At 38.3% G+C, this 22,435-nt stretch overlaps 2 protein-coding genes across 2 annotated transcripts; one reads left to right on the top strand and one right to left on the bottom strand.

Moving 5' to 3' along the window:
* Window positions 1-1,682: 1,682 nt before the first annotated feature.
* LOC104519865 (potassium voltage-gated channel subfamily D member 2) lies at window positions 1,683-4,541 on the top strand (the record flags this gene model as incomplete). Its single annotated transcript, XM_010166057.2, has 2 exons — window positions 1,683-1,930; window positions 3,594-4,541. Coding segments are annotated over 2 exons (426 nt in total), but the record flags the coding sequence as incomplete, so codon positions are not given.
* Window positions 4,542-11,922: 7,381 nt separating this feature from the next.
* On the bottom strand, window positions 11,923-21,805 carry TSPAN12 (tetraspanin 12). Its single transcript, XM_010166056.2, has 3 exons — window positions 21,344-21,805; window positions 18,382-18,525; window positions 11,923-12,252 (listed from the first exon to the last, which is right to left on the bottom strand). Exons 1-3 carry the CDS (start codon window positions 21,428-21,430, stop codon window positions 11,947-11,949), a joined length of 537 nt encoding a protein of 178 aa, XP_010164358.1. The 5' UTR covers window positions 21,431-21,805; the 3' UTR covers window positions 11,923-11,946.
* Between the last annotated feature and the right edge of the window lie 630 nt (window positions 21,806-22,435).

Raw genomic sequence — 22,435 nt, 5'->3', positions numbered from 1 at the left:
CATTCTGTGATTCTATGATTCTATGAAATATATTAACTTGACTCATTGTATAGTTTCAAAATGTTTCCAGATTATATTAAAAGGTAACTCAATAACCCTCTTTAATGGAGTCGAATTGAGTTGGTCATTCCATAAAAGTTTTAAGAAGCAAAAAATTACTTTTAATTGGAAAACTAGCAGAGTTCTTGGCAAATATACTGTAAACCACTGAAGTTAATCTAAAAATTTCAATTGGGTAATTTTTCTCTCTGAATTTTATGTCCACTGTCTGATCACATTCAAAATTTTGATTGTGACTGACATACGCCTTATAGAAGTCAAATTTCAAGCAAGTTCTTTCCGTATTACTTGAAATAGACATTCTTCAATGCCACTTATTTCCACACAAACTTATGTCAGAGTGAATAAGAACAGAAGAAATGAAAATAAAAATAATATGCCTATAAAAGTATTTCCATTTGCTACACTTGGCTACAGTTATTACTCTCTTTACTTTACTCACTTATTCTATATTAGCACTGTACTGTAATTCTCCTGGAAAACAACATCAGCACCTTTACAATTAGTGCACCATTCTTTAGAGGGAAAAAAATAATGTTTCTCATTCTAATACATGAAGATGCAGCAGTATAACAAACCTGAAGTGAACGAGACTTGAGTAGAGGGTAAAACAACCCAGAAAATGCTCCCTAAACCATTCTCAGGACATGCAGACTGATTCCAGTAGTAACTGGAAAGATTTTTTGCTTTTTTAAGGAGGCTTTCTCAAACTGTGCATGAACATATCTTAATCTCTGCTTAGTTTGGGCTGCTATTCCTCCCCCCCCAAACAACACCACTATTTCACACTTTTCGCACGCAAATATAATATGGATATCACGGCTATGTGTGAAACACTCCCTAATCACCTACTGAGTCAATGCAAACCAGTAGGTGTTTGCTTGAATTTGGATTCAGCTCTATGACAAGCCCATAAGACTACTGTCTGTGCTGGGACTAAGCAAAGGTTGTATGAATAAGGACTACGTCATTTAACTAAATGCTGCCTTCTAAACTGTGTTCAATATATGTGTCTACAGTAATGAGGAACTTTTTGGATGCTTTTATATAACTGTCTCATCTCCTCTAATAAAAACTTCTATTTAATTGAATCTTTTTCTTTTACATTGACGCATACCTTGAAACACACTGTTTCAGATCCTGATTTCTACTATGTAATTCAACAGGAAGCTTTATAAACTCATCTGGAAAATATTTATTATTTTTATTTTATTATAGTTCAATAAAATAAATCTTTTTTATTTCCAAATGATATGTAGAGCTTTTACATAAGCACCACTTGCATTTTTATTAATAAACATAATCCCATATTTTGTGGCACTTCATAGATTATACAGCTATTTATAATGCAAACTACATCACAATCGTGCTATTTTACAAAATAATTTAGATTAACTTTTTCTTATTTAGACCTCTGAGCATTTTGTTCCAGTATTTAAATTTGTATTGGTATTCAGCCCAGGCTAATATGGGATAAACACTATAATCAAGAATAAGCTGTCTCACTTTCACAGTTTATTCAGTTGTGTCAATATAAGCCTTTAAACAATCATGATTAATATGTTCAATTTAATTATCTTTCTGTGTGTGCTTTGTCCCTTTGTTGGATTCCTCTGGGCTAGAATCATGAGTTTGTGGATGAGCAAGTCTATGAAGAGAGCTGTATGGAGGTTTCCACAGTCAATAGACCCCCCAGCCACAGCCCCTCTCTCTCGTCTCAACAAGGTGTTACCAGCACTTGCTGCTCACGACGACATAAAAAGACATACCGCATCCCAAACACCACCATCACTGGCAGCCGTCCAGGCAGCGTGCAAGAGCTCAGCACCATCCAGATCAGATGTGTGGAGAGGACGCCTCTGTCTAACAGGTACTTCACTTGCATCAGAGCTGAAGCCCCTTTCTTCCTTAGACAAGAGTTGTAGAGATGTTGTGGCCTCTGCAGGTAGGCTGTGAGGCTACAGATGACAGTCGAATAGTCATCTAGCACTGACACTAGTACTGAAACATCCTGCACTGAGTTTGCTCCAAGCTTAATCCAAGATAACAGAACAGTCTCTCTACAACCATTTCTGCCCTCTCATGCCCTCCCCACAAACTACTATTTGCAGTGAATAGCATCCAGGGACCCCAAATTAAATAGAGCACCAAATATATGCCATGGAAAAACACATAACAAGAAAAAAATAGCATAGAAAAATGTGCAATTCAGATGTATGAGGCAAGCAAAAGGGAAAAGAAAGAAAGGTCTGTCCCTGCTATTTCTACTGGTTCAGAAGCATAGGACAAATGAGACTTCCTTTACATTTCCACTGAGCAGAGAAATAAAACTGATTCCCAGAGGCTTAAGTGTGATAGTCATAAGAAAGGCTCTTCTAAATAAAAAATCTGAAACGGATAAGAAAAATGTATTTCCTAGTTTGAGGAGTTATGGCAAAAGTGAGGAAAGTGCAATTTAAGAGTCTAATTTACTGAACATCTCTCTACTCTCACAAGTAAACCGTTTGACTTCCAAGTCTATCCAAACACCACTTCTGAAAACACTACAAAGGTCTTGGGAAACTCAGAAGTGTTTTCTATAGAACTCAAACATGCCGCCATTAAAAAAGAAAAAGCATTTTCAGCACTAGTTGCCATAGAGATTGTCTTGTGAAGTTACGTTTTGAGTAGCTTGTTTTGTACAGTTACTAGGTTTGGATTTCACTTCCACGAACAATCCATCAGCTTGTAGCTACTGAAGGTTTTTGGCTGTTGTGCAGTGAGACCTCCTGGCCAGCACAAAGCTCCAATCTGTCTTAGCTTTTGAGGAAACATTCTGCCTGGATCCATTCTTTCTTTGCTAGAGGACTTTCCTGCAACATGCTTCCAGTCACAGAGTATGTAAAAGCACAAGGTACCAGCTTTGTGCTAAAAAAAACAGGCTAAAAACACAAATACAAAACGCCAGTTTCACTTCAAAACGGTCTGAGTATTACAGGTTTCTTATGATGCTGAGGTACTGCAGGAACTCCATGAACATGTCGGCCTTTATTAGTGCATATATCACTGTGTCTTAGTCTTGTGGATAAATAATACACAAATGTTCTTAAATAAGCATGGCATGGAGGAATCAGTAGGAGTCTGGGACTACCCCTTAGTTTACCCCATCCTGCATAGCAAGACATTTGGCTATGCAAACTTTGTTCCCAGGGAGCAGCTCAAATGCTTCCCCTGCTCAGAAACACTTGGGTGATTAGCCCAGAAACTTTTAGAAGTGCTGAAATGGTGAGAAGAAATGGAGAAAGGGGCCTATCCATGGACAACAGCCATAGAACACCTGCTGCTGGGTTGAAAGGAGAAAGGAGGCTTGTCCATGGACATAGCCATGGACCATCTGCTGCCGGGTTGAAGGGTGGTGGGGGTGGCGTCTCCCAGCACCTCTGAGCTCTCTACCAGGGCAGGAAGGGGACAGCTGTCTGGAAGCGGAATTGGGCATGAGAGGTTTGCAGTAACATGGACTTGGTTTCTTCATGGATTTTTGTTTCTTCCTCCAGCCGTTCCAGCTTAAATGCCAAAGTGGAAGAGTGCGTTAAACTAAACTGTGAGCAGCCTTACGTCACTACAGCAATAATTAGCATCCCAACACCTCCAGTCACCACACCCGAAGGAGATGATAGGCCAGAGTCTCCTGAGTATTCAGGAGGAAACATTGTCAGAGTATCTGCTTTATAAAATAAGGAATTATTTATAAATTAGCATAAAGACCACTTGCAAGTTGAGCTCAAGCAGTGAGAAATGAGTCGTGAGGAACAAGAGAGCTGACAAAGACAACGCCCCTTGACGTGTGCACCAGTGGCCACAGACCGAGAGGTTCAGGAGAAACAAAACACTTTGTGGGTTTTGGTGTCATAGCGTGTGAACCAGGAGTTCCTTAGCCCTTGCTCGAACTGACGCACAGTGGAATCTTCTGTGACCATCCTGACTTACTATATGAGCACAATGAAATGTCCCCATTGATGCTTCTTCTTATCATGAGAGCTCTTTTTAGAAAACAAACAAACAGAAAACAAAAAATAGAAACAAACCTGTGTTTTGCTGAATGCAAAAAAACAAGAAACATTTTGATAACGTGTCTTTTTTTTCCTGTTAACAAACCACAAACTTGTTGAGAAACCATAAAAAAAAAAGAAAACTGCTCATATGAAATATGTTTGTACTGACTGAAAGAACTCCAATCATAATGCATGCTGAAATTATTTGGAGCTGTGATCTCAGTTTACTTTTGTTGTTTTTCAGATTAGGCATGATAAAATATTACTGTAGAAAGGGCATTTCCGTGCACTTACAACAAGCTGATTGTTAATGTTCCATGATAGTTGTACAAATAACTTCCCTTTGAAAAATGCAGTATTTCTTATTCCAACACTCATTAGTGAACTAAAGGTGTTCAGTTAGTTCAATATTTACTGTTGTTTTCTCTTGCTTCCTAGGTACTGTTACAACTGCAATAAGTCACTGTACACCTGTTGTATCAGGAATCAGGATTTTTTTTTTTTAAGGTATTTTATACAACTTCATCTACACTATAAACTTCTAATGGCAAACATTTAAATAATCTTACAGCCAAACTGTACACCACAAATGTGCTATTCAGTCATTGTTCTTTTTGTTCACTGTCCTCTATTTCTATAATGGTTTGTTGTCCACTCCAACAGTATCATACTATTTGGGATTTCAAGGCTACTGATGAATCAACACAGTCCTTTCTTCCACAGACATCTTCCTTACTTCCATATTTTCAGAACAAACCTCTTGTCCCAGCATACTCTTGCAGGATCAATTCTATTTGAATTAAAATTACAACAAAGGTGTTTTTGGGATCAGCCAACACTTATCTCCATACTGTCCTTGTTGTCATTCTGCAGCATCCAGAATATTGGCTACGCTGGAAGACATCAAAAGATATTCAGTAAAAAAAATAGCTAAATTCTTTTTGTAATTATCTGTAAACTTGCATTCTAAAATTTGTTGGAGAATTTATATTGTGTGAAGATATTTAATTACCTAAGAACACTGATAGAATAATGGATTGGGTCCCAAAGTTTTAAAAAATATAATTTATTTCAATTGGAATTTACCCACATGGGCAGGCCTAAAAGCTAATATGAAGGCTTTACTAGTTAAGGCTTTTTGGCTTCATTTTTAAAAGACATTGATGGTACTAGAAACCTTTCTGATTAAAAAAGTGTCATTTTTCTTCATGAGAGTGCATTAGGAGATGTATCATAATGCTTCCTATATACATGTCATACCATACATAATATACATCAAATATACATGGAATATGTGCATATCAATACATACACATATACATCAAAAACACTGAATCAGAAATAATTGCATGTCTGCAAAATAAAATATGCATATATAAATCAAAAGGCTCAGTGCATTAGATGCCATTACAATAAATGATTAACACAGTTACTTAATAGTTTGAGTAGTGTATGTTTCAGTACAGTATTTGCTAGCATTCTACTGACCTGAAAATTTACATTAAGAGTAAACACCCACTAAAAACTGAAACCTTCAGATGATACACTTTTTACTGCACACAAATACTGGTCTTTTTACCTGTCAACAAAGATTGAAAAGCAGATAATGAACTATCATGCTACAGTATACACACCAAAATACAACAACGTCACATATTAGAATTAAACTGCAATTAAAAGGAGTACATAATGTCACACACGACTCTCTTTGCTTACTGTTTACTTATTCGAAAGTTTGGTTAATTTGCAGGTAACTTCCCACTTTTTCTGCAAATTGGAATAACTTGCTCATTGTAAACTGAGCTTCTCCATTTCTTTCAAACCTTACCAGAGAGCAGAAGCACAGACTGTCCTCTGACCCAGAGGAGTGCTCCTTCTGAGGAACTCTGCAACCTGACAATGCTTTCCTCTCTTTTACCCTGCTGCAAAATTGCAGTAGATCTGCTGAAGCTGGGGGGTTATGTAAGTTTTGACAGGGTTTAAAAGAGAGGCAGAACAGGCCCAGAGTTTTCACTTGCATCCTACTTCTACCCATGGTTACTCATACAAAAAACGGCTTGGTCCTCACCTTTTGCCAAACATTTGTTGACACAAAAACTGCCTTGATATTCGCTTGTTTATGCCACATGGTACTTCTTGACTAGTTATATCAGGTAAATAACACAACCAGGCAGTTCCTAAACCCACTATGGGACAGACTACGTACAACACAGGAAACTTACTGACTCCATCAGGTCATGTGTTTTTCAAAATCTCTTTATTCTCCTTTTCATATGGACTAAAAATAATGCACTACAGCAATACACTTGCATAACAGTTATACCCCTGAAGCAACTTGTACTTTCATTTTTAAAATGCAGCTTAAGGAATAATTTAGTATGATATTGCAGAATTCCAGTCCTGTCTCCTATTTCCATACGTCACATGCAAAATCGTTAATTTATTCTGAATTTGGGAAATACACATTCTTTTGGTGTTTTAGGTGATTTAAATGCTGTTTTGGTAGTGAACGACTTTTGATGACTGTGTAAAATGCATCTGTACTGTACATGAAATGTAATTATTTCTGTGTATCATACAAAGAAACCAAGGTTGTTGTTTTTGACAATTTTGTTTGACAGTCATATATCGTATTTCAGAAGGCAGCATAATACATGCATTATGCTGAATAAATAGACATTTGAGGAATATTTAAATAAAACATCTGCATGCTTGAATGGGTCAACCTGGTTTTGCAATAACTTATTCGTGGAACTTTTTTTTTCCTTAATAAGATTGAAGGAACACTAAACCTGAGGGCAACAAATGTCCCCAACACTAATTCCAGGCAAGCTGTGAATGTATCTAAACCACCCTACAAGAAAGCTGAGGAGGGACTTTTTATAAGGGCAGTTAGTGACAAAATAAGGGGTAATGGCTTTAAACTGGAAGGGGGTAGGTCTGGATTAGATATTAGGAAGAAATTCTTCACTGTGAGGGTGGTCAGACACTGGAACAGGTTGCCCAAGGAAGTTGTGGATGCCCCCTCCCTGGAAGTGTTCAAGGCCAGGTTGGATGGGGCTTTGAGCAACGTGGTCTAATGGAAGGTGTCCCTGCTGATGGCAGGGGGGTTGGAACTAGATGATCTTTACGGTCCCTTCCAACCCAAACTATTCTATGATTCTATATCAGAGCCACCACAATCAGGGTGCCGCAGGTCTGTATGACAGAGCTGCCCTTCTCCTGTGTGAGTGGCCATCACCCTTCCCTTCCCAGCCTGCAGCAGCAGAGAAAATTGGGGCATTAGATTATTTCCAGCAATATAAACTCCACCTGTCTGTACTTTTTAAAAAAGCATTCGCTATGTTTGCAATACATACAGACATTTTCTGAACCTCCCAGGCCACAGAGCCTTCTCAAAGCCAGTACCAAATTCCCCTGGTAAAATATTAGTGCACAGATGAGAGCAAACACCCAAACTCCTTTTGCAGAATCACACTGTATATCACTTACAAAGGGCGACAGGCAGTGCAGATGTTGCTGATCTGTCAGCTGTGTATATTGTAGCACTGGCACACGCAATGGCCACCTCTGCCAGGAGCTCACTGCTCTGGAGTAGGGAAGAGGTAAAAGCAATACCTGCCTGTGAAACACCCCAGGGCATTTTTAAGAACGACTGTCCTTCCATAAAATGGGAGACAAACAGAAAGCATACGCTTTACATTTTGAGGTTTTAGATATACTTACTGTGGAAACACACAGCTTAGAGGAGGCTTTTGCAGCGGAGAGCATGATGCAACCTCAGCTGCTCCAGGGAGAAGGGTGGCTTTCAGTGAGGAAACTGGTCTGGAGGAGGATAAATTAGTGAAATCACAAGATCATAAAATTTTGGGCAGGCAGGGTGCTCAGGAGGTCATACTCTCTCCTTCCAACATCTGGGGCCCACCAGGACTTTATTTTCCTATTGACAACAGAAACATCTGAATATTTTTAAGTGTTCTGGAATAGCAATCAGCTGCCAGGATATGTAAACATGCAGCTAAAAGAGCACTCAGGAGTGAACAATATATTTGGATTGACAAAGTTTGCGAGATATCCATATTTACCTGGACAGCTTAGTTTCTTACCTGCCTATATTATCTATTTATCTACTTTCAAGCTACCCATTTTCCTACTATCTATGTACAAGAAACAACTGAAGGTGGAGGAGTGCTGAATAAAGAGCAAGTAGATGTGTAAAAATTCTGAAGTATTTAGGACATCCCATTTTTTAAAAAAAGAAATGTAGTCAATCATACACAAGTTTTAAAGTTTAGATACAATCTCACTTCAATAATAGCAATTCATGTGAATTAAACATAATGCTTTTGCGGCAAAAACTTCAAAAACTATTTGAAAATTGCTGTCTCCATCATATTTAACTGTATAGTGACTATGACCAACAGCCTCTCTTTTTACTATTTATTCTTTATATATTCCCTTATATTTATGGGTTGCTTTTACAAAATTAACTGTTATAAATAACAGATTCATAGAATCATAAAATGGTTTGGGTTGGAAGGGACCTTAAAGATCATCTAGTTCCAACCCCCCTGCCAAAAGCAGGGACACCTTCCACTAGACCAGGTTGCTCAAAGCCCCATCCAACCTGGCCTTGAACACTTCCAGGGAGGGGGCATCCTCCTGGATCCTCCAAACATAGCTATGTTTCCTTCAGAAAGCCTTGTCATATGACCTGCTGGCAGATGAGGCAGTATCTTGTCCAAAGATGAGGAGCAGTTAATTTTGTCTCCTAAAAGCATCCCTATAGCCCAAGTCATGACTCGGTGGTGCAAACCTTACTCAGCCCCACTGCTACAGGCAGAGACCCGGGGACTCAGTATGATTCATTAGGCTGAATGGAAACACCTGATGGAGGCAGAGAGTGACCCACTTTTTAACACACTTGCTCTCCTCAACATTAAACTATCTGTGAAAAACATTAAGGAGCAGCTCCACAGTTGCTTGTTGCAAGAAGAAAGATTCGGTTCATTACAGTTCATGCTGCAGAGAAGAGCGAACACACCACCCTTCTCTGGGCACTCCTGAAAAACTGAGGGAAAAAGGAAATAAAAGGATGAAATAGCTTTCACTGCTGCAAGTATATCTAAATGTTCCCCTTTTGCCAAGCAGCCTCTCTCCTACATATATCCTAAAGCTCTACAGGAAAAGAACAGGCTCTCAGCAGCCTAGTCAATCAATTTTAAGGCTCTTTGAACAAGCCCTAGGAAAACAGAGACAGCTCATAGCCTAAACACAGTGCAAGAAGAAAGTCTGAAAGTGTTAAAATTTACAGCTGAGACCTCTTTTGGTAAGCGTGGTTAGATACTCAAAACAGAAGGATTCTTTCCCAGAATACTCATCAGTAGTCCCTACTAGGGAAGGGAATATTTCCATCATTCCTGGCATGTGGGTCTTTCCCCTAATGAAACTAGCCCCATACTTAACAGAGACTGGCTCAGGATTTGGGTAGCCAAGCCCAAGTGAGGTTACTCTGACTACAGATGCTCTAGGCTGTCAGTATCTCTAATTCTAGCCGTGGACTTCTCCAACTTATCTCCCTAGCAAAGCTTGCCATATCTGTTCCTCCATGAGCTCTAACCTGGACTCAAGAAGATACACAGGCAACGCTCACTGATAGCGTGGGGAGTCCTCCCATGGGAGGACTCAGGATGGCTGAAGCATGGCTAAGGGAGCTTCCACAGACACTCCTTGGGTAAAACTTTAAGTGTCAGGATTTCCTTTTTTACATTACTTATGGTGAAATACCCTACATCCAGCTGCAATCCACAGCTGAAGGTAGCTGTGTCGCTTATGGTGAAATACCCTACATCCAGCTGCAAGGTAGCTGTGTCCATGCAATCTGCAATCAAGATTCCACAATTTGTGGTTTGATTTGGTTTGGGTTTTTTGGTTTGCTTTTTGTTTGTTTGGTTGGTTGGTTTTGTTTTGTTTCTTTAAACAGGGAAAAAAACCAACAGCTCAATCCACTGTTTAGCATCACAGGTCTCTGTAGCAGCCCAAAGTCTAGAGCTGGTCTGTATCCAAGCTTTCTTGGACACCTCGCCCCTTATCTACAGAAACGCTGCCCAGGCTAAACAGTGAAAGGATGGATGTCTGCAGTAACACTGGGCAACAAGGCTTCCTAAACAGTGCGTGACACAGAGATGCTCCGAGCGGTCTATCCTTTAGCCTTTTTCTTACCTCCCAAAATAAGCATTAGCACCTCTGTAGGAGAGGTACAAAAGCAGAAAGGTAATCTTGCTTGCACTACTACCCGTGAAATAGTTACACCCACACGTAGACTGGTAAAAAACAAACAGCAGCCCACACAACTGCAGAGCTTAATTTCATGAGCCCTAAAGAAGCTTTTTCAGAAGCAATAAAAAAAGAAAATTAAATTTACGATGCAGTTCCTCCACAACAAAATAAGTGGAATGGGAAAAGACACATCAAATTAACTCACACTAGCAGGAGGACCCTCCCAACTCCCACCCAAAGCATTCACACTCTAGGACTTACAAATAAAAAAGTCATTATGGAATTTAAGACAAAAGTAATTTTATTGTCTACCAAATCACACCTTGTGGTTTTTTCTTCTTTTACAAATTCCAAAACAAATGAAAGAATTTTTAAAATGTACTATTATGTAAAAACCCATTTGCCACAAACTACTGTACTCAGTGGAACAAATATATATTTCAGGAGCGTGGCCAATTGTAAAAATAATCCTATGAAATAAACATTGTTCATAAAAATACAGTAAAATGCACTTTCCCCACATCAATAAATACATTTTAATGCTGTTTCCAGTTGGCATTTTAAGCCACCAGAGAGCTCTTAAGGAAGAAGCTGCCAAAGTATAACTTCTCCTTATGTACTTTTACAATTATTGCAATAGCATCCAGAACTGTAAGCATTTTCCTTGTAGTCTTTTTTGTTTTTACCTTCAGGGGAATCACAGACAGGAGAAAAGGCTTCTCTATAAAAATGTGCTACTCCTATATTGATTCCCATTTTGGAAAGAATGTTTAAGGTTTTCTTTCTTTTCACTAAGAAATAGTCCATAGAACAAACTGTTTCAAAGCAGAATTCTCCAGAATTACTCAGGAAATTGCAGTCTATTGTCCAGAGTCAGTTTTGTTTTCAATCCCTGTTTAATATATATTTAAAATTAAAAATTAAACAGTTGTTAGATAAAAATAGAAGCTTTAGAACATCTTCAACAACAACAGCTAAGAAAGGTTTTGTTAGAAAAAAGAAAATCTCGCCTTTTTTACAAATCTTGCAAATTTTTAAATCCAAGTAATAACTTGAATTGTAGTTCTGCTTTCCATGCACACACAAAACCACACAATTGTATATACATAGATCCCTGATTAAGACATTTTCCAAATGGCTTATTAAAAATTTAAAAGTCAATTTCAACTGAAGTGACATTTTGTTTGTCCAAAGTACAGCGGTTTCTTCAGAAGATAAGTATTTCTCTTCCTTTCCCATGATGCTTCCTTAGATGTTCTGTTTGTCTACTTGTGAAGAGTCAGTATTTTCCGCATCACATGGCTTGTGACAATAAGTTAAATATTATTGTGCCCAGTGAATGAGTGCCTTTTAAAAAACAAACAAACTAAATAAACTCTGTTTCATGGCTGAGGCAATAGCTAAGAGGCTGACAGGTTTATCCTTCTTTCTGTGCTGGTCTCTTTCACTTCCATTCATTAGCTGTTTTCTGAGGCATACAAAGACTGGTGTATTTGGTATACTTGATGGAACAGAATAAAACCAACAACCAAAACCAATTAAAATCCTTTACAACTTCTCAGATTCATTGCATCACCTATAGCTCTTCCATTTCAAAGTGTGTATTAAAGCTATTTGCCATGGATGTGTGTTCAAAGATTCTTGTCAGGCTTGGTTTCAGTAGCTCCACGGAATGACATGACAGCTGCTGCGAGGTATCATTCTTCAGGGCCATCATCTGACCCGCTCCGGGATCCTTTCTGTCGTAGTACAGAGCCCACAGTAAAGTAATAGTGAGGATCATAGCCAGGATCTGCGTAACTCCAATAGAGATTCCTAGAAATCTCAGCACTTGCAATTGCTTTGTTCCCCTCAAAAAAGTGTACATCTTTTTACCGCATCCCTAGGAAACAAAAATAGGTTAAAAAAAATTAGTCAATATTCTTTGGCTTGCAGTTCCCAAGGTTTATCTCATCTTACCTAGTGCTGGCTTTTCTGGCTCCCCCAAAATTTCTCCTTCACCTCCTTCAAACAACACTTTGAAAATTATTTTGCCTATTTTTAATTGCTGCCATTATAAGTTTTTTCATACACTGAGAGTTTGCTGCATGTAACAAGCTCCAAGAAATCTGTGTTAGTCTTAAATTCAGAAATCACTCATAGTTGATCTGAGTTCTATCAACTATCCCTGATTATTAAAGAAACAACTGGTTTTGTGAAGGTTTAAAAGCCATTAAATCCTCTTAATTGTCTTGTTTCTCTCCGTAAATTGCAGATCTTCAAGGTTGTCAATTATTTTAAACTCTTTAGACTTTTTCTACAAATAATTTCACAATCTGAAGTTAAAACAATATTCTAGGAGAGATCTACAGACCTCATCAGTGTCTCTTCCCACCTTTTCTCTTTTAGTGTTTTATGTGGACTCATTATATGCCAGTTTATTAGTTCTGCAGAAAGTCCCTAGGGAGTAGAAAAATCATTACATTCCAGATACTGTCTGAACAAGGAGCACCGAACAGAATAACCTTTAACAGAGGACTTCTGACAGATTCCAGAATGCAGTGGGTACAAACAGACTTTCTTTAGTACTTAGTGGGAATAATACCACATACTTGTAGCATTACTGCCGCTTTTTATTCTTGAACTCAAAGCATCTCCTCTTCACAAAAAGCATAAGGAGAGCTCTGCCTCTCTTGTGATCAGGAACTGTAGCCTAGATAAATGATTGGTAGGAGTTGATATCTTCAGAAAAATCAAAATTGTGTATTCAATATTTTGTTTATGCTAGGTTACACTTTGCCTACCTCCCCTATCCATAGACTGTATTTTAAAATTAACTGGCTTAATTTCTGATCTGAATGTAGAAACTTCCCTGTCAATTACTGTGATAGTGTTATACCATGAGTCAGTTTTGCCTCATATCTTGTGCTGGATTGTTGCTACTTAAAGCACACTAATGTCTCGAACTACTGGGAGAACCGCTGTAAGAACCCACCCTGCATCAGGCTCTGCACAAACCCAGACAGGCAGCTAGACCCTGCTCCAAAGAGCTGACCATCCACATGCTCTATTAGGAAGATAGTCACATACATCACCTCTGTAATTATTTACAGAACCATTATTATTATTTACCCAGAAAAAAATCTAATTAAAACTATGTTAAAACATCACAAGTTAATGTTTTTCTGAAACAGAAATTTAGCTCTTTCCAAACCATCAGTGCATGGTCTACAGTTTGCTTACGTGGCCAACTAATTACTGTACGAGGCTGCAGGAAAGCTCCCAAGCCCTTGTAAGGCAGCAAGGATACACAAAGCATCTCCAGGAATTACTGGATAACAGTGCAAACAAAAGCTGTAACGCTTACTGCTCAGAAAAGGTGATGCTTATTCTTAGAAAGGATAAAATCTTGAAGATAGGGCCCTTAGCTACCCTGGCCCATGCTTATTCTCTATTCTAAACTTTGCAGGGCTTCACAGCACAAAAATCAAGGAACACAACCACCAAGGGGAAATTCAGAGTAACAAACTGGATGGGATAACATCACAAGTACCAATAGACATTGGTCCCAGAAGACGACATCAGGAATCCATCAAAATGGGCACTGTCTCCAAAATATCATTTTTGTGTTTATATCCCTACTACATATTTCTTACAGCTTTTCTATGAAAAGAAAGCAATTGATCAAAGTGACAGAATCTGAAGACAGGACATGATAAATGAAAGTTTTCAATCACACTGAAATTCCCCAAAGCCAACAATTTCAAATGCTACAGTCCTGAATGTATTTGATGAAAGGTCTGATTCATGCCTCACACACACAATTCACACTGCAGTTTATTTAGATCATTTAGGATCTAAATAAAACTAATGTACTATATGATGATCTATGATAATCATACCAGAATAAGTTAAAGGATCTCAATGTCTCTGCTCAGCTCATCACTTCACTGTGTCATTTTCTAAACATTACCTAGTTTAGACACAGAACAAGGAGTAAACGTGGATCCTTTGAAATGTGAAAAGAAAAAGAAACACTGTAGCAAAAGCAATGTAATTGAACTTAACGAGGAACAAAAATTGCCATGTTGGTGTCTTTTTTTCTTCAACTAGAAGAGAGTGCTGTAATTATACTACTTTCCAAATTTGTTTTTAATTACAGAGAAACTGGCTGCATTTTAATACTTTTTGATAACTTTAAGGGATGAAGGTACATGCTGGTCACAACTTAAAAATGCTCAACCACAGCAGTATTCAAATTCAGTTCATTTGTTGCCTAGAGGAAACATCCATTAACAGAGAGCAGTAACATTAATGCCAACATCTCCTGCAGTACAGACACATAAGTGAGACAAATTATGCCCAATCTAGATAGACTGCCTCCCTCCATTTAATGATGTTCTTACAGTTCTGCTCTAATACACATTCAAAATCAGTTTCAAAATTGAAAAATATCCAGCCACCCCAGTTATCCTCACATTCATGCATTTTATTTCTGCTTATGCAACACATTCATAGTTGGTAGCCGGCAATTAAAAAGTACATAAATATACTTTCCTCATCAAAAGTAGAAGCTTATCCTCACATTCATGCATTTTATTTCTGCTCATGCAACACATTCATAGTTGGTAGCCGGTAATTAAAAAGTACATAAATATACTTCCCTCATCAAAAGTAGAAGTTTGTCATTAAGCAGGGAACTCTTGTTGACAACTCAAAAACAGCACAAAACTTTGCAACGATCATTCAGAACAGCTAGTTTCAAACTCCCACAGGGTTATGGATTAAAGGCCCGATTCATATTTTTTTTACAAAGGCCATTTTATATTTTCAGTCTTAAAACAGAAACAAAGTATGTATTTCTGATTTACTGCAACATCACAGAATAAGGACCAGATCTGAAATAAGGCACTTCCCAGACTAGAAAAGATAAACCATCAGCATATTCAACAGATTGTTGTACACTCAAATTCTGAGTATACTCGAAATTATGCTAGAAAACAAAATAGTGAATACACAATTTTGATTTTTCTGAAGATATCAACTCCTACCAATCATTTATCTAGGCTACAGTTCCTGATCACAAGAGAGGCAGAGCTCTCCTTGTCCTCAGGCCACAATGAACCTCTGAGGCCACATGGTCATCTGATGCACCTCCCTCACAACCAGGCTCTTTCTAAGGTTAGTCCATTCCATGAACTGCACCAAAGGTGAAGCTCATCAGAATAAAAACAGTCCAAGAAGATTAACACATTTGAAAAATAGCTTTCAAAATATAGCAGGGGAAACTTGATTCCCGCCAAAAATACTCTCAAGTGGAATTGTAAGTAAGCCACCTTTCTTTCTAAAAAAATTGTATTGTGAAGGATTCCAATTTAGACTACAGAAAGCTCTAAGATTACAGCACAACATTACAGCACAGTTACAACAAAACAATTTTATCAGTCCCAGCCAAACCAAACTCAGTTTTCTGAAGTACGACAAAGAATTTTTCTGAAGTACAGAACGGACTTGAGAAGCATTTACATAAGCCAATTTGAGGCTAGCGAGGCTAATCTTGTCAGGCTCCCTCTCAAACCACCAGACTACGCAACTTTCTTTTGAATCACTTTCTAAAAAAGCTTTTCTCCTTCAGTTCTCCAAAGCAGTAGTCAGATAGATTAGCCTTGCAAGGGTAAGTTGGTTTTGCATGATATTAATAAACATATTAGCAAGTATACTGTATGAGCCTGTGAGACAACCCACAGGCAAGCGCCATGGGGAAAAAAAATGTTTTGCCAACCCAATATTGTACATATCTCAAAGAGCAATGGAGTATTTTTGTGGCTGGTAAAACAGAAAATAGCCTGTTCCTTCTTGGAACAGACTCTGCAGTAGACAACCAAAAATGAAGTTTTGCCAAGAACTGAATCCATCCAAAACGCTCTGGAGCATAGCAGAGGAAGAAACAGAAATGTGCCCTTCAGGTTTCTTTTAGAAAAAAAGCCAGGAAGCCTTTTTTTTTTATCAAGTGGGTCTCAACAAAGCTTTTATGTTCTACATCATCATTATCTTTGGCTATTGATTTACTCTAGAACCAAAAGAACTTGAACATACAAAGTGCGTAGAGAACCACTTTCCTGGACTATGGCTGTGGGAATGCAATGTTAACAGAAGAGATGAGATTAGAAAACCTTGAAGGTTTGACAAGACCCACCAGTGACTAGTACTCTTTCTCAGAAATTTTTTATTTTCCTGGGCAAAAAAATGAGTTTTTTATTGAGTGACACTGCTTATGTACTCTTGTCTTTTCACATAAGCAGGAAAGACGCTCAGGGCAACTGAATGTTCAGCAACTTCCACACGCCCACCCTCCTTGAGGGCTCTTTATGGCAGCGTTGGGCTGTATAGTATTAATATGGGCAACAACATTACAAAAAGCTATTATTGCAGAGTTAGCCACAGTTCTTTCTTCTTCAAGAATGTGTAAGAGATTGGCAGGTCCCAGAAGCCTGGATGGCTTTCCCATTCAGAAACTGACACTTCTAAACTCAGCACTTCATTGCTGCAAGCTTTGACATAAGGAAGGAGAGGGTCTACAACCAAGTAGTAGAAAGAAAACAGCCTCTGGCAGTGTCTAGCACAGTCTGGCCTTCTGAGGTACCTACCTTTTGGCAACTCTACCTTCTGTCTTCCTAGTGGAAGTACAAGAGGCCTAGGATGGAAGTCTGGAAATCCAGAATAGAATATATAATTTCTGCTCATAGAATCAATGCCATAAAAATCCAGCAAATCACTCCATGTCAGTGATGCCATTTCTGCAAAACTTTGTTGTTTCCTGGCAATACCTAATATTCATCTTGGCTTGTTTATATAGTGAAACTCTCCTGCTTCAGAGGTTCTCTCCATGGCTCCTGAACAAGAGCTACACAATAGATTCTTGTAAGAAACAGTCTTGAACAGCAGTAAGACACTGTAACAAGATAAAATGGTTCTTTGGGTGCTCTTCCATAATGCAGAGTTTCACTGTCCAGTAGAGAAGTGTTCATGCTGCAGCATCGGAAAGCACCCTTCTCACACCCATTCTCCTTCCTCTTAAAACAAGCAAATGAAGAAGGCACCTCTTCTCAGACCCTCATAATTACTTGACTGAGACATGTTTTTGTCGCTACTGGACTACCTGGACTGTTGGTCTTTCTGAAATTACTGAATGCAAAATTAAAAGTCTTCAGAGGTCTGTTAACATTAAAAAAAAACAAACCTCAAAACCACAAAGGTAGGTAGCAAATCAGTCTCCAGACGAAGGTGACTTTTTACAACACTTTTGTGAGAACATTTAAAAGATTTCTAGTAGAGAACATGCTGGCTTGTTTTTATCATTTTCACTTTAAGAACAATAATGACTTGCTACTGTGTTTTCCTCCCTTACCCACTTTGAGTTCAAACAGGTCCTCTCCTGCTTTTAAGGGTTTTTTTAAATTATTATTTTAAAATAATAATCATTCTATAATGTAGTAGAGTTAGAGAGAAAGACCATTTTCACAGAAAGTTTCTATGCATGCTGTCAGTGGAACAACTGAATTACCCATCTCCTTGCATGAGCCCTGTTAACAAGAGAGCTCTCATCTTCCAAAGGACTTCTCAAAAGCATCCTTCACTGTAAACACCACTAGAGTCCTCATTACCATAGGGTGAGTAGAGTTACTCTTAGTTTGGCAAGCTGGAGACAGGACATTACACCAGAACTGGGGTTTGTTTGGGGTTTGGTTTTTTGTTTTTTTTTTTTTGGTTGGTTAGTTGGAGGGGGTTTTTTTGATTGGAGCAAATTGCAACTCCAACCTAATCAATATAAAACAAATACCTCAATGTTTAAGCATATCTCAGCTGGTAACTGCATTGCTACCAGCTTATCTCACTTCCAGGCAATAAACATTTTCCATAAACACAATTACTCTACAAACCTTTCTGCTGCACTGAAAGTAACGATTTTGGAAAATTACTTGATCGGGAAGCACATACAAAGCCTTCTGAAATGTCCATATTTTCTTCTTACCTCCTGATAAAGGTCACTTAGGTCCTCATGATGTGCCTGCTTAGAGCATCCTGGGAATTCTCTGACACAACAGGAGTCAGGCGGCCAGTCCATCTCTGTCATTTCCAGCCAGTCTGTGAAGTACACCACCCCACAACATTTAAACTGCAAAGGAAGGATTAGCCAAGATCAGCAATAACAATGCTAATTCTTCATAAAAGTACGTCATCAAAAAAGCTAAATAAATTCCCATTAACAACTTTCAATATATCTGCATAGGACTAAACATCTACAAGAGTTCCCACTTCTTATTTTGCTGAATTTTGACACAAAGGCAACATGAAAAATGTAATTAAGTGACCAAGGAACATGTCAGAAACAGCCAATTATATTGCTCTGCCCTCTAAATCCCAACTGTTGCCTCAAAGGATACTTCACAGAAATTGTCCTACCCTGTAATTCTGCTATCCTTACTACAAAGGAATTAACACACAATAATTTCATGTCAAAAAGGTGACTAATGAACAGCTATACCTGTGGTTGAAGTAAGCAGTAGGAAAAGAGGATAAAGGTCTTATTAGTGAGGACTATTCCTGCAAGGCTACAACTATGGACACATCTGTTTGAGAAAAAGCATAGATTTATCTGAACACAGAAAAAAAAAAAAAAAGTGAGCAAAAAAGTATCGAAATCACAAACACTGAAAGGAAAATGGAAGGAAGGAGTATCACACTAAAATAAACACTGCAACAGAATCGACCATAAACGTAGGAAGTCTGCTGCAAAGCAGATGAGCCATAATTGGCTATAAAAACCACCAGGACTAACAACCTGTCTTCTCCTCTGCAAAGCACACCAAGAGATTTAAAGCCAAACTACCACATTCCTAGCTGCTTTAACATAAAAAAGGGCTGAAGCAGCTATATTAGATTGTCTTCAGCATTGGATGAAGACTGAAAAAAAAGCCTCGCTGCAGGAACAAAGTGCTGCTTTTTTTCTGTCTGGAAGTTCTTGAGTATTTGTAATTCATCACTTGGTTCATTTGACCCACGGGCTTGGGAACATTTGCTCCCCTTACCCACTTCAGAGCCAGAGTCCTGTACACCGCTCCTCAGTCACAATCACGCAGATCAGTGCCCAGACACCACGCTTGCACACACTGTGCCTTGACTTCACCAGTCCTCTTACAATTCTCACTTCTTCCTTTTTCACCATGGCTTTAATGTCTCTGTTTTTATCCGAGACATTAAAGCTGTGGTCAGTCAAAATCCTCCCAACACCAGACTTTCTAAGGAAAGCTCAAACTTTGGCTCCTCATTGTAACTGCAAAGACAACCTGATTAAACATCATTTTATTATTCTCACATCTTTTCTTCCCTGCCCTGCCCAGTCCTTCCTTCCTGACTTCAATTCACCCTTTTTTTCTTCCTTGGCAAAGTCAGAACTCCAATATTAGATCCGCAAAGGGGTTGGGAGGAAAATACATTTCCTATCTCTCTCAGATGTTAAAAGGTACAGAAGAAAGAGCACAAAGCTGATCAGGGCTGAATCTTTAGGAACAAAGCTGTAATTACAAGTTTTTTCTTTAGGAAAATAATTGTAATGCTGACTAAGAAGAGCCCCAAGCATAGTGCTCATTGAGGCATACAGCACATACCAGGCTCACACATCCACCATCTGAGTAATGAGTAGACAGAGTAAAAATGAGAGCCCACCAATTAGTTAGGAGCTGTAAAACAGCCTTCTCAGTTCACTTCAAATTTTGCTCAAATCATTCTTCTGTTCAAGATGGAATATAGGAAATCTAAATTCTAAAAGGAACTTTTTCTCCTCTGGAAGAGTTAAGGCATGTTACGAGTTTTATTACTAATACTCATTTTAAAAGCAGCCATTATGATTATGCTACAACAACCAGGAGTACAAGAGGTAGCTTTAAATTTATTCAACCTATACTTTTAAACCAAGATACAGTATCAGCTCCATCCAGGGAAATCAAGACCATTTTATTATATTATCTTAGGTACAGAACAGACACAAATACCTGTGTATGAAGCATTATTCTGTTTCACAGGCCACTTGCCTAGCCAAAGTAGGGGACTGGAGAGGGTGGAGGGGTGTTTAACTTCATGTACTCCTCACTCTTTCTTTCAGGTTTTAGTATAAATACAGACTAACCAAGTGCTGTCAGGAAATGTTTAAATAAACAGGAAATCTGTGCAACAATGACAGATTTCAACATTTCAACAAGGGCAGCACAATGACAGACATTTAAAGAGTTCTCTTCCTGCATGTGAGTTATATTTGGAGTTAATGGGTTTTACCTTGGGCAATTTCATGTTTTTGTAACGTAATACTTTAATTCTTTAAAAAGAGTTCTAAATTTTAGTAGGCTAAAGGGCAAAGCTGTGAATATAAAAGGAAGCATTTTTGTTTGTTTCCTGCCCTCTCAAAGGAAATAAAAACCCTGATCACTTTCTTAAACCTCAGCTGAAGAACTTTTTTGGAAGCTTCCTTTCCCACTCATTTGCAGCTAAACATGTTATCTTAGCCATGATAGCTCCATGAAAGGAAACTAACAGACCCTACAGGAAGGGGAATACAGTTTAATATTAAAACAGCATATAGAAATGTTCATTTTACTTTACATATGGATTTTTAATTTTACATATCACATTCTTAAAGTTATAATAATCCTAAAAGGTGTTTGTGTCCTAACACTACTGGCAAAGGAGAAGAGTGTTAGCAATTTAAACTGAATTTAGTAACATTTTTTTGTGTGTGTTTTAGTATCTTTAGGGCCCACAAAAGCTCAGAAGTTGGATATCAAGTGATGTTAAAAGATATCATCACTGCTCAGGGTTTCACACAAAATGAATTTGCATTTATTTACCTTTTGACTTAAAAATAAACCTTTTCTTTTAGCAAATAAATAACATTAATCAAGCATGTATTACTTCTGCTCATTAATTAACTGTTGTCTTACCTCCCTCTGAAAGAAATTCCAAGCATGGGTCAGCCACTGGTACCTAGGTAGGCCGTAATTGGTCATCCTAGCTTTCAGTGTGATCATATCAGACCACTGCACTGGAACCTGGAGCAAAGAAAGAAAAGTGATTCACACAACAGATCAGTTGGCTTGTGGCTCCAAACCCAGAATTCCATCTATTCTGAGATCTTTCCAGTGCAATAACCAAAATATCTTTGTACTCCAATAAAACAGTAAAATGCGTGCGTCCATTTTTACGGTACTGAAACCTTATGAGCCTTTATTAAAATATCAGGAAAAGTTATTTGCATCCTTTATTTAAAAATGAATGTACAGAGGAAAAGGAGCTGCATTTTGAAGAGATTCAGAGATCGCTGGGTACAATTTGTTTATATAATTACCAGGGTTTTTACGTGGCATAAAGTTTCAACCAAGCCCCATCCAAGTCATCAGGGATGGCATTTGTCTGCCTCAGTTTAGGAATCTCCCTGGTGTCCTTTTAGTCACTAGAAAGAAACAGGCAGGCGTATGGGGCAATTCATCTCAAGATAAATATTTCAAACAGAGCAGATGAATCATTCCCTTGAGGCCTCAAAGCCACTTCATTGTCTAAGGTGACAAACTTCGATTTAAACATCTAACTACTAAATATATAAAATTAATTGAGATTAATTCTACCCTGAGAGTCTTTTCAGTGGCTTTCTGGCTTTGCCTGGAGTCCTGCATGTATCCTAAATGAACTTGATTTCAGCATATTGCTCAAGAACAGTAACAAGGAAGTGTAGACAATGAGGCCCTGTGAACTTTTTTTTTCACACACACTAACGACCTTGTAAATTTTTTCTTCTGAAAGAAGAATTCTCAAAGTATTTTTCTTTCAAATCTGACTACGCAGAAGTGAGAAGCTGATGCGCTCCATTGGCAGACTATCACTCTCAGCTAGGAATCTTTTAGAAACCAGAGAAACAAGTGCTATGGCACCTGGCATACAATGCAGTTCAGAGTCACGATAAGACAGTAACTTCAGCTCAGCAGCACAGATTTCTGTGTGCCAAACAAACAAGGAGCTGAAGACTCTGCAGTTGCCGT

This window comes from Antrostomus carolinensis, unplaced genomic scaffold, assembly GCF_000700745.2.
Source record: "Antrostomus carolinensis isolate BGI_N321 unplaced genomic scaffold, ASM70074v2 scaffold30884, whole genome shotgun sequence".
Taxonomy (NCBI): domain Eukaryota; kingdom Metazoa; phylum Chordata; class Aves; order Caprimulgiformes; family Caprimulgidae; genus Antrostomus; species Antrostomus carolinensis.
Note: the sequence above shows the minus strand (reverse complement) of the source record. Positions and strands in the feature narration are given on the sequence as shown.

Coding starts and splice junctions, on each gene's coding strand:
- TSPAN12 (XM_010166056.2), bottom strand. CDS start 21,430: ATGATCACACTGAAAGCTAGGATGACCAATTACGGCCTACCTAGGTAC. Junction 18,526..21,343: donor GGAATTTCTTTCAGAGGGAG/GTAAGACAACAG, acceptor CTTCCTTTGCAG/TTTAAATGTTGTGGGGTGGT. Junction 12,253..18,381: donor TAAGTGACCTTTATCAGGAG/GTAAGAAGAAAA, acceptor TTTGTTTCCTAG/GGATGCGGTAAAAAGATGTA.